The 12,558-nt window shown below is 31.8% G+C and overlaps 1 protein-coding gene across 1 annotated transcript in view; it reads right to left on the bottom strand.

The window, feature by feature from the left end:
* DNAH5 (dynein axonemal heavy chain 5) overlaps window positions 1-12,558 on the bottom strand; it is a gene marked incomplete at its 5' end in the record, with an annotated part of 276,873 nt that overhangs the window by 41,838 nt on the left and 222,477 nt on the right. The window contains 2 exons of the mRNA XM_031946282.1: window positions 4,307-4,428; window positions 11,617-11,807. Of these exons, the coding sequence (XP_031802142.1) occupies window positions 4,307-4,428; window positions 11,617-11,807 (313 nt within the window). The remainder of the gene's footprint in view (window positions 1-4,306; window positions 4,429-11,616; window positions 11,808-12,558) is intronic.

Here is a 12,558-nt window from a genome sequence, read left to right on the forward strand (position 1 = left end):
TTTTATATTTGAATGAGAGTTAGAGCCAAGTTAAAAATAAATAAGACTGACTCCAGATTCAAGCTGTGTTAACACCATTACATGGCATATTTATGTATTTATCTTTATATTTCTTGTGGGGATTTTTAAGCATGTACTTCATAAGGAATAAAATCAATTGATAAATAATTTTTATAATTCAGAAATCTTAAGAATTTCCATTTGTTCAACATCAATCAAAATTAGAAATGCATTATTATACTAAAATTGAGACTATCTCCGATATTGCCTTCCACTTTCCTTCACCTTTAGTTTAATAATCTAGAGTCTGGCGTCTGAATTCATCATATAATTGGAGCTTCTCTCTCCCAATCTCTTGAATGCCAAATCCAATGGCCTTTTCTCAATCCTCTTTCTTCTTGACTTCTTTGCAACTTCTGGCATTATCAATCACCCTCTGCTCCTTAACTCTCTCTTTATGTTTTCATAACACTTTCTGTTTTGTTATTTACTTTTTATTTTTAAGTCATTTTTAACACACATTGCTTTATGAATCATGTTGGGAGAGAAAAATCAGAGCAAAAGGGAAAAATCATGGGAGACAGAAAAAAAAAGAAGTCAACATAGCATGTGTTGATTTACATTCAGTCTCCTTTGTTTTTTTTCTGGATGCAGATTTTCTGTCCAAAGTCTATTGGGATTGCTATGATCACTGAACCACTGAAAAGAGCCATCTTTCATAGTTGGTCATTGCACATTCTAGCTGTTATTATGTACAGCATAATTCTGGCTTTGCTTATTTCATGCAGCATCAGTTCATATAAATCTTTCCAGGCATTTCTAAAGTCAGCTTGTTCATCATTTTTATAGAACAATAATATTTCATTATCTTCATATACCACAACTTGTTCAGCCATTCCTCAATTAATGGGAATCTACTCATTTTCCAATTCTTTGCTACCACAAAAACAGCTTGCTGCAAACATTTTTGCACATATAGGACCTTTTACTTCTTTTCATAACATTTTCAATCTTGCTTCTCCTCTACCTGTCTGATTGTTCCAAAGTTTCCTTTGCTGGAACTTCATCCAGGTCATACCTATTAATGATATTCTACACACTCCCCACCCCATGCTATGGCCTAAGTCCTCTTTGCTTCTCCATATATTACTATTTTACTTGAAGATATTATTAGTTTCCATGGATTTAATTATCATCTTTATTCTGATGATTATTAGATCCACTTTTCCAATCTTAATCCCTCTTCTACCCTGTTCTTTAACTTTTCTAATTGCCTAGTAAATATCTCAAATTGGTATATCTTAATTTGAACATGTCCAAAAATGAGCTCATTACATTTGCCCTAATATTCTACCCCCTTCCTAACTTTTCTATTACTACACTATCACTATATACATCCTTCCATTCACCCAAGCTTTCAATCTATGTGATCCATAATTTCTCACTTTCTCTCCAATTCAATTGAAGAGCTTATGATTTTTACCTTTATGTCATCTGCCTATGTGTTGCCTTCTCTTCCCTGATATTGTGACTATAATCTACATAGAGGCCTTCATAAATAGAAAACATATATTATATACATGGAATATTACCATAACCTATTGGTTGGTTTCCCTGACATGTATTTCTCCACTAATCTATCTTCCACTCAGATATCAAATTGATTTTCTTAACGTGCAGGTAGGATTATATCACCTTCTCCTCTATTTAACAAACTTCAATATCTTCTCATAAACTCCAGGATCAAATGTAAAATCTTCCAAGTTTTTTTCAAAGTCATTATAACTGGCCACATTCTATTTTCTAGTTTTCTTACATCTTTCTCCCACATTCACTGTTATCAATTGGCACTAACCTACACAAGGCACTCCATTTTAAGGATGCTGTCATTCTCTCTGGCTGTCCCCATGCCTGCAATTCTTTCCCTCCTCATTTTATTTTCCTGGACTCCTTGGTTTCCTTCAAGTCTCAGGGGCAGCCCTATCTATAAAAGCTAGTGCCTTCTTCTGTAGATTATTTCCAAATAATCCTGTATATATCTTGTTTAAACATAACTGTATGCTTGTTGTCTTGTCTATTTAGATTGTGAGTTCATTAAGAGTGAGGTCTGTCTATTGGCTTTTTTTTGTATTTTAGGCACTGAGGATAGTATCTGGCCCATTGTAAGTGATTAATAAATGCTAGTGACTGAAACAAGATTGTCAGAATACCCATATGTTTAAATAATGTACAAAGAGCTAACAAATATGCTCCATATTCTTTGGTCCCTAATAGTTCAAGTTACATGCCTAGATCACTTAAAATGGAATAAATAAATACATAAAATATACAAAAGATATAAATCCAAAGGCTAAATGAATTTGATGAGTATTTGAATAAAATACTTTTTTGAGTGAAAAAAAGTAAAAAAAAAATATTGAGTAAAGCACATGCAAGTTTACACAAGTTGAGATCAGGAATAAATTATTTTTCCAAACAACAAAGACTGAGACAGCATAGAATGGTGGCTTGAGAATTGGAATAAAGTTAACAAGATATAAGTTCTGTTGCTTCTTTAAACATTCACTGCCTATGTTATATTAGGTAAATTATTTCGCCTCTGCAGACCTCAGTGTTCTCAACCATAGAGGCTTGGACTTGACCTCTTTGGCCACTTAGAACTCGAAATTACTTAATTGTAGGAAGAAAATAACTGGGCCAGATGAAAGAAAATGCATTCCAAGTAATGGAATATGGAATGAAATATGGAATACATATTTCAGATACAAGACTAAGATGACCAATGAATGCAGAACATTCAAAAATTAATGCCAACAAAAAAAAAAACAAAAAGGAAACAACTATGGGGCACATAAGAAAGATCATGGTGGTAGTAGTTTGAAGTAAGCTTGACAGAGTTTTGAAACTCATTTACTTTTTCTTCATGTAAAAGAATTCTGATTTTTCTACATTTGTTTCCAATAAATGACATTTATTTAAATGCTGAAAAAGTCAGAACCTATTAAATTAATTAAATCTTGTGTTATTGTATTGGTAACATAACCAAGGAACATAGTTGAAAGGATTCAACTCTGCATTCCCTCATTACTGTGAAATTTGCTTTTGGAAAATGCAACTCTCAACTTACTTGCCAGACACAATGAGAATTCAAAAAGGAAAAACAAGAAGTAATAAGGAAGAAAATATGAACATGGCAGCACAATATGTGCCATACTCATAGTTGGCACCCTTCCCATCTGGGTTAACATGATCCTGCAACCAACAAGAAGCCACCAATTTGTGATTAGCTTTGTATTATACTATTGGGTATCAAAGAAAACACAGATGGTGGCTTTAGCAGTTATAGAGGGCAGAAAGATATAAATATTTCCCTCTATCTGGAGCTGGTGAGTCTTATGAAGTTAGAGCTAAAAATAATCAACCTTAGTTGACTCCAGAAAAAAAAATTTTCTAAAGGTTCTGCTTCTGACTGATATGTAGAAATTGTGGACTTAGCCTGCCCTATGTACTGCTGTTGGCAAACTTCCAATTTGTGCTTTATATAGTTTCTTTATCAGAAACTATTCCTTTCATTCCTTTTATTCATATAATGATTCAGTTTATAAATAATGTGATGGTCTGGATTTGGGTATGTTAGGTCTATAGGAAGTATAAGACTTACATTTCTTAAGTTTTTTTTTTTATTTTGATTTTTGGTTTTAGTGAGGGTTTTTGCCCCTTTAGAAAGACATCTATTTAGATGAGTATCTTAGGAATAAGATTTCTTGACATTTTGGTCATCACTCTGAGGAAAAGCATGTTTGCTGATTTTGTTCAAACTCCAGATTGGAAATTGGATTTAATTATCTAATAAGAGTATATAAAATGGATTTATTCACATGTATTTATCTAGGTTTAATGGGAGTTCAAGTCGGCATAAAAAGAAACAAGCCATCAACAAGATAGTGTTTTTAAATTAAAAAAAAATTTCACTAAATCATTTTGATAAACAACTATATAAATGTAAAAGAAATAAAAAAGCTAACATTGTACTACATTGACCCCCAACAATACAAGATATCTTTTTTATCTCTTCAGCCACCAACTTTTCTGCTTAGAAAATTCAAAAGGCCCAGCCAGCTGAGTTGTTTCTTCCCATGTCAGAATGGTAAAAATAGAATAATAGTTTGTTGACTAAAAGGGAAAAGCTGTATAGATGTCAGAATAAAGATGGTAACAGAAAATTTCTCCTTTTTCCTGAACCCTTGGCAATCAATGGATGATCAGTGTACTTTAAATATTATAAAGTTAATTAAATGTTACCTACTTGATCAAGGACATCTGAAAATTGTCTAAGTTTACTAAGTTCCACCAAATTCAACCAGGTCATATCCAAGATCCATTTGGATGGTTTAGGAGGACAAGTTTTAAGATCCAATGAAGCACCACCTATAAAATTGAATAAATAATAGTATAAAACTTTTTTTCTATACTTAAAAACAATTTAGAAAATTTTCTCTAGCTTCCTCTTAATATTTTATAGTTTGGAATTTCACAAATATAAAATTAAATTTGTTCTTAATAATACACTTTGAAGTCAAATTATAACATTGGAGGGGCATAATCTAATCTTGGGAGAAAAAAATAATTATCCAATGTTAACACAAGCAGCAGATTTAAGGATAAACATTTATCAGAGTTGTCAATGATGCTCTGTGTGGATGCTGTTTATAAAGATCCTGTTTCAAAATTCATTGAAGTATTTTATTTCCCCTTCCTGCATATTAAGTTTATTTTATATGTTCTTTCAGTACATTTTTCCACTAAGCATAGATGCTGCTCCTATGTTTTCATTCACGATATAACTGAACTCTTTATACCTGCCAAATAAATGATATTTTGTTCATTGTACAAGTTACAATCCAAGCATGGAAACTGATCTATTAAAGGGGAATACCAGCCTTATTCAAATAAATATTTAGTCAACCAAAAGCATTTAAATTTCCTGGCACAATAATCAAAATGCTTTTTTTTTTACTTTTCAGCCTACGCATGCTTAAACTTTCTGCAGAATGTACACTCTTGATAAATCAATCACTCTTTTTAAAATTACTTTCTTTCCACATCACAGACACTGCCCTTTCTAGATCTCTTACCATTCAAATCTACCTTGTTGGTTCATCTTCCTCTGCCACCACCACTAACTTTGTCTTCCCTGTAATTATCATGTTCTTTGTTTTACAATCTCAGAGGCAGTATGGAGTAGAGGGTCAAATTTAGAACATATTAAGAAGTCTCAGTTTAAATCCTACCTCAAACATTTTCTAGATATAGAATATAGAATAAGTCATTTAATTTCTCCCATTTTATTTGCCTATCAAAAGGGAATACTATCTATAGCTATCAGAGTGTTAAGGGGATTGAATGAAATAATTATTATAGATGCAAGTTTTAAATTACTACATAAATGCAAAAGTTGGTACATTTCTTTCTTCCAATTGTTTCAGTCTTCTTATATATCATTTATTCCTCGGCGTGGATTCTATGATCCAACTATATTAGCCCACTTTACTATTCTTCTTACCTAATATCCTAATTCTAAATTTTGTGCATCTATACTAGTTGATCCTCATCTTAGAATACTCTCTCTCCACATGTCCTTCTCTTAGATGTTTTCTTCAAGACTCTGGTCAAATTCTACCATCTGCAGAAGACTCCCTCCCTCCCTCTCTAACCTACTCTCAGTCTATCTGCTATTTACACTATAAATATTTTGTTTGTTCCCAGGCACATAACTATTTGCACACTGTCTCCTCCATCAGCAAATAATATGCTTTAAAGCAAATATTTTGCCATTCTTTATAGTCCCACTTAGAAAAATATGTACAGCTTCAGTACTTAAATGCTTGTTGAATGAATGACAATTTCAACCTTTCTCATGACTTCAAATGTCTCCTATATGTAGATGAATTGTGAATCTAGTTATTTAATCCTAATTTCTCTCCTTAATTTGATTCTTATAGTTTACACTGATATTAGTTCTACTCAGATGTTCCACTGGTACCAAAAACTCAATGTGTCCCAAACATACTAATTATCTTTTTCCTTAAACCAGTATCTACTACCAAAATGTTGGTGCCTATACCATGTTCTTCATTATCCGAATTCAAAATCTTGGAATCATCTTTGACCCTTCTTTCTCTCCAGTCAGCTGCTAAGTCATAGCATTTCTATCCTGATACCATTACTACCACCCTATTCTTATTGTTATTATTATTAAGTTGTTTCAATCCTATCTAATTTTGGAAACCCATTTGGAGTTTTCTTGGAAAAGCTATTGTGATAGTTTACCATTTACTTCTTCAGCTCATTTTACAGGTGAGGAAACTGAGGCAAACAGAGTTTAGTAACTTGTACAAGGTCACACAGCATGTGAGTGAATTAGGCCATATTTGAACAAAGGAACATAAGTCTTCTTGACTTCAGACCTAGCACTCCATCCACTGTGCCATCCAGCAAATCAGGCCTTAGACACCTACTGGTTGTATAATACTAGCAAGTCAATTAATCTTGTTTGCTTCAGTTTCCTCATCCATAAAATTATCTGGAGAAAGAAATGACAAGCCAATGCAGTATCTCTGCCAAAAAAAAAAAAAACTCACATGTGGTCACAAAGTGTCTGACATGAATGAAAACAACTAAATTATATCACCATTCTACCACAGTATCAATATCATTTTTTTCACTCTCCATTCCTCTCCTATCTTTCTCCTTTTCCCTCCATTTCTCTTTTTTCTTTCGCTTTGGCTGTTTCACTGTCTCTCTGTCTCTTCTCTGTCTCTCTTTTTCTCTGTTTTTCTAAATCTCTCTATTTCTCTCTGCTCTCTCTGTTCTCTCTCTCTATCTTTCTCTCTCTCTCTTTCTCTCTGATAACTTCCAAACTATTTTTCTTTTGACTCTTTTTTTCTCTTCTCTAATTTATCCTTCATACATATGTGAAATTAAGCTTCATAATCTTTAGGTCTAGCCCCTGTTCACCTCCAATGGCTCACTAAAACCTATAGTAATAAATTGCTTAGCCTGATATCTTATGCCATTAGCAATCTGGTCCTTGTCTCTCTATCCAGCTTCATGTTATACTTCATTCAATCTTTCTTTCAACCCAACACTACGTTAGTTGTTCCCTTATGCCATTCTGTCCTATTCTATTTCTCTGAGTTTTTACAAGCCATCCTTTAGACCTAGAATATATTTTCTTCATGTCTTCATCTATTAAAAGCCATCTCTTTCCTAAAGTCCACTTTTTATATAATCTAGAGAGGAATTAGCTTCTTGATTTCCAAAAACTACTTGGCAAAAGCCTCTGGTGAATGGTTCTATAGTAATTGTCAGAATTAAACAAGATAGGCAGTGGTAATCAGTGACTCCCTGATCAGTTATTTTTTAGCCTGACATAAACAACATAGAAGCTTGCTCTATGCCAGGGTACTCTTTATGACATGACAAAAAAAAAGCTTTATGAGGCATGTCAAACCTAATGATCACTATCCATTTCTGGCAATTCATATGGGCTCATATGATACCTACACCAGAAAAAAATATATAAAGAATAGTTCTAAGTATCACAAAATCCAGAGCAAAACAAACAAAAAAATAAACCTTAGGGATGTGGGTGGCATTTTGATCTTTATTGCAGATTATTGGTAAAAATTCAGGAGAAAAAGTCAAAACTGGTAGATAAAAAAACAGCCCAAGAAAATATCAGAGAAGGAGACATATTTCCAGATTATTCTACTTAAAAAAACAGGAATATGCTCTCAGCCAGATAAGGAATATAACTAACAAAAAGTAGTAAAAATACATTTATTTAAAGCTTTTTGATCTCATTAAAAAGTCTATTAAAGAAAAAAGAATGAAGATGGAAACAATATACAAAATCTGTGAATTGGCCCATGAATTCTGGGAAAGCAGATTGTCTCTATAACCCCAAAGCTACTAAATTGTTTAATATGTAACAAAGAGATACTATTAGGCCTGTGTCTGAAAGAGATTTTTAAAAAGAAGAAAAATTTTTTATAAACAAATATAGTCATAGGAGCTCTTTTATGTCTGTCTATTAAGGAATTTTCTGTCAAATTGGAAATGGTTTAACAAATTATGGCATATGAATATCATGTAGTACTATACCATCTTATAAAAATAATAAAATAATGTTTTTCTGAAATCACTTCCTTTATTATTTTTATAAGATATTAAAGTTATAAAAATTATAAAAAATAATAAAAGAAGTGGTTTCAGAAAAGCCTCATATGACTTGTTTAAATTGAGGCAGAGTGGAAAGAGTAGAACTGAAAAAAATAATTTATGCTATAACAAGTATATTGTAAAAGATAAATAATTTTTAAGACATAAAAAGTCTAATGAATATAGAATCAACTTTGATTCCAAAGGATGATATAGGATGCTATCCATTTCCTGAAAGAAAACTGATGGACTAATGAGATGCATTTTCAGGTATGGTCACTACTGGAATATATATTGTGTGACAATGTGCAGTTTTATAGGAGCTTTCTTTTTTAAGAGATGGGAAAAGAAAGAAAAAATAAAATATCAATCAATAATTGAAAAAAAGAAAATCTAATTATAAAAAATAAAATCTATGCCCTTAAACTAAAGTTAATCTCCTTATGTTCCATGATGAAAATCCAAAGACTTTTAACTTAAAAAAAACTAGTTACCTCAGAGGTTAGGAAATAGAGTAAAGAAAGTAGAATAACAAATGATATGACAATGTCCAAGAAGATATACATAATAAAATCCATAACTTTTGGTGATGTTTACATAGGCAAAAATTATGGATAATGGGCTTAGCAAACTAGGACTAAATGTCCTAGAGATAAATACAAAATTGACTTTTTAAGTATTTTTGACACTTGTTGGAATAAGAACTGTGGCTGAATTATGAATTTAGAAAGGAATACTTTGAAAAGATAATAAGGTAAAAAAGATAGTAGTTTTATGTTTTAAGTTTATATATTCTTGTGAGAAGATACACACTCCAAGGTAAGAAAGGAATAGAAGGAATATTTTCATGAAGATTAATGGAAGATAAAATAAAGAGATAATATGTTAAGGGGTATTTTATAGGCCTCCAAAAAAGAAATGAAACAAGGAATTTAGAAAACAGATGACAATCATGATATGACCACATAACATTTTAGTGATGGGGAAATTTAACTACCTTGAAGTCTTTTTCTACCAAAAATAGAGCAACTGAGAAATTGTCTTAATAGTGATTTCATATTTGTTCTGCTTGGACCAAGCACAGAACTAGGAGTAATTATATTTCAGAAATGTAGCTTTAAGAAGGATAAAAGAGAAAACTCTATAACAATTAGACCTATCCAGATATAGAATGGGTCCTCTTAGGAAACAATAGGTTTTCTCCTTTTAAAACTCTTCAGCAAAGATTGGATGATCACATGCCAGCCATATTCTAGAAGGATTAGACTAGATGACTTCTGAGATCACTCTAACTTTGAGTTTCTTTGATATGATAACTAGACTGGTCAAAAAATAGCAAAATATGCCATATAAGTTCAAAAAACTGAGAAATGAAGGCTTAATGCTATAGAGCAGGGAGGGGAGTGTTCATGATATATGCTTGATATAAGAAAAAAATTGTTAATGATTATAATTATGCAAGAGTAAAATATCCTGTCTCCACAGACAATGGGTTCTCTTCCTCAAGGGAGATCTTTATGAAGGGAGTAGGTCTTTATGAAGGGTATGATAGAAAAGAATCTTCGTCAGAAATTACTTAATCTAGATGTCTTTGAGGTTTCTTCCAATCCTGAGACTGGTTTAGTGATTGCTAAAAAGCACTCAGAAAATAATCTCAAGTATATACTCAAGACATTCATTCAGAAAATGTCTATTTTATCCACATATAAATATTACCAAATCATTAATTACCTTTTTCATATTTTCTTCAATAAATTCCCACACAATCAAATATATTTGTGAGATTTTAAAAACAATTCAGTAAATAGCTTTGGTGTGCTAACAAAATAAATTGCTACTATATAAGGCAGTATTTAAAGATTAAAAAAATAGCTCTTTAAATAAATTTCAACCAGTCACCATGACAACTCTCCCTTCCACACACACACAAAATAATCAGGTGATAACTAAGGTCCTAAAGGAAAAAAGTAACTGCAGAATAGGACAAGATATTTATTAAATATGGCCCCAGACATCAACCATTTAAAAAATATTTTTTGAACTACCTTGTACTACTTTACCTATCTTAGTCATTCACTACAGGCTCCAAAAGTCTAGCAATGCTGATCTAAGCTGCTAGTTAATAGTTTGAACTAATATGAGTATGTTAATTTTTTTAAAACTCTATGTAGCCCATGTTTCAATCTTTCCTATACTTAGATTAAATCACACCAATCTAGAGGGATTGTTAATGGGCAAATAATAAACAAAGAAAATGAATACTCATGATATTGTGCTGTCAAATTCCCATGATTATTGAAAATTATCTCACCCTGCTAATTCTCCAACTACCTGCTGCTACTTCAAAGCTACCTTGATATTTATTACTTCATCCAGGAAAATGCACTTTGTAGTAAGAAAGCTGTAGAGAATTTAAGATAATACCTAAAGTCTTTATATACTTAAATAACATTTTCAAATGGCTTTAAGGATTCTAAAAATGATGATGATGACGATGATGATGATGATGATGATGATGATGATGATGATGATGAGAGTGTAGAGGTGGTGGGGATTGGGTGTGGTGGTGGAGGTGATGGTGGTGGTAATTGGGATGACAGTAATTATAGTGATGGTGATAGCATTTATATAATGCTTTAAGTTTTGCAAAGCACTTTTTCATCTTATCTTCAAACAGTCCTAAAAGAAAAGCTATTATTTTCTCCATTTTATAGATGGGAAAACTGAGGGAGAGAGGTTAAAGGACTTGTTCAGGGTCACACAGAGAGTAATCATTTGAAGATTAATAGTCAGGTCTCCCAGCAATATATGCAGTATAAATGACTTTTAAAGAATTATGTAATAGAAGAAAAATAGTGGCTTTTGAGTTGGAAGATATAAATCTGAATTCTGCCATTAATTATTTCTATGAATTAGAAAACATCATTTAAGTTCTATGAATCTTAATTTTCAGCTAGACTCCAATTAAAAGCCCTTTTAGCTTTAAGACTATAATGCTAATCCTATTCAAATATAAATATTAATTTGCCTCCAAAAGGAAAATCAGAGACCTCTTCTACAATCCATCTTTTGTGAGTTTACTTTTTAAGTCAACAACTATAAAAATGTAAATGATAACCCCTTAAAAAGAAAAATAAAAGATTTGTCCAAAGATCTAAAATTGCAAATATCTCTATGATAATTTTGAGTGAAAAAGCAAATAATGATTTTCTCCAAATGATTTCTAACATAAGTAAAATGAAATAGTATTCCACAATCCATTTTACTCACCTCAAGTTGCATTACATCAAATATTAAATTAAAAACAAGAGGAAATTCTATGAGGAAAAGAGCTTATTTCAAGGACATTTACTATAATCCCCACTACTCCCACCATGTAATTGTTGAACTGACCTTTAATAAAGGTGAGAAACTCTTCATGTTTTATTCTGTTTCTCTGTATATCAATCTTCAGAGTAAGCAGCAAGGTGAACAAGAACTTATGTTCTTCATACAATCCTCGGGCGGCATATTTATAAACCTCATAGGTCATGTGTTCAATAATATTAGCAATTCTCTTGCTTGTAATTGGACTCTTGACAGACCTAGCAAAAAGAACATTTAAACCTGGCTTATTTCACTGCCCTTTTCAATTGTCTACTTTAAAAAAAACAAAAACTTCTCCAAAAAGAATAAGTAACCTTTTAGAACCAATTCTCATTTTCATATATCAAGAGTGTATAGGCTGCTCATTATAGCAGTAATAGTTTTCTCCAACTAAAATAACATAAAACACTTCACCTTTATCGAAATCAAGTTAATCTACTTGACATTATCTTTTTTTGGTCACATTCTTGGATTTTTGTGTAGGAACAAACTAAATTAAAAGCTAAAAAAATTAAATTCCTACAATATTTAATAGTGTTTTCTATGAATATTCAATGTCAAATCAGAATTTGTTGGTAAATTCACTAATTTTACATATAAATGGAACAGTAAGAACCCTATTATCAAAGGAAAAGTAAATTGTTATACTCATAGGGTCTTCGACTTAAAAGGTCACCTACTCTAGACCTTCTAAGACATGAATTCCCTCTCTAATATCCATGATAAATGTTCATCCAGCATCTGCTTGTATATATGTAATAAAAGGGAACACACTATCTATTAAGGTAGCCCACTCCATTTTGAGACAATTGTAATTATTAGGATATTTTTCTACATGGTTAGCTGGTCTACCTCCCATTAGCTAGCCATCTAAGTAATCTTAGATCTGCCCTCAGGACACAAACAAAAGATATTGCTTCTGTCTGCTTCTAGTATGGAACACCAAAGTACAAACAAATAGCATAGGCT

Source organism: Sarcophilus harrisii, chromosome 1 (assembly GCF_902635505.1).
Source record: "Sarcophilus harrisii chromosome 1, mSarHar1.11, whole genome shotgun sequence".
Classification (NCBI taxonomy): Eukaryota; Metazoa; Chordata; class Mammalia; order Dasyuromorphia; family Dasyuridae; genus Sarcophilus; species Sarcophilus harrisii.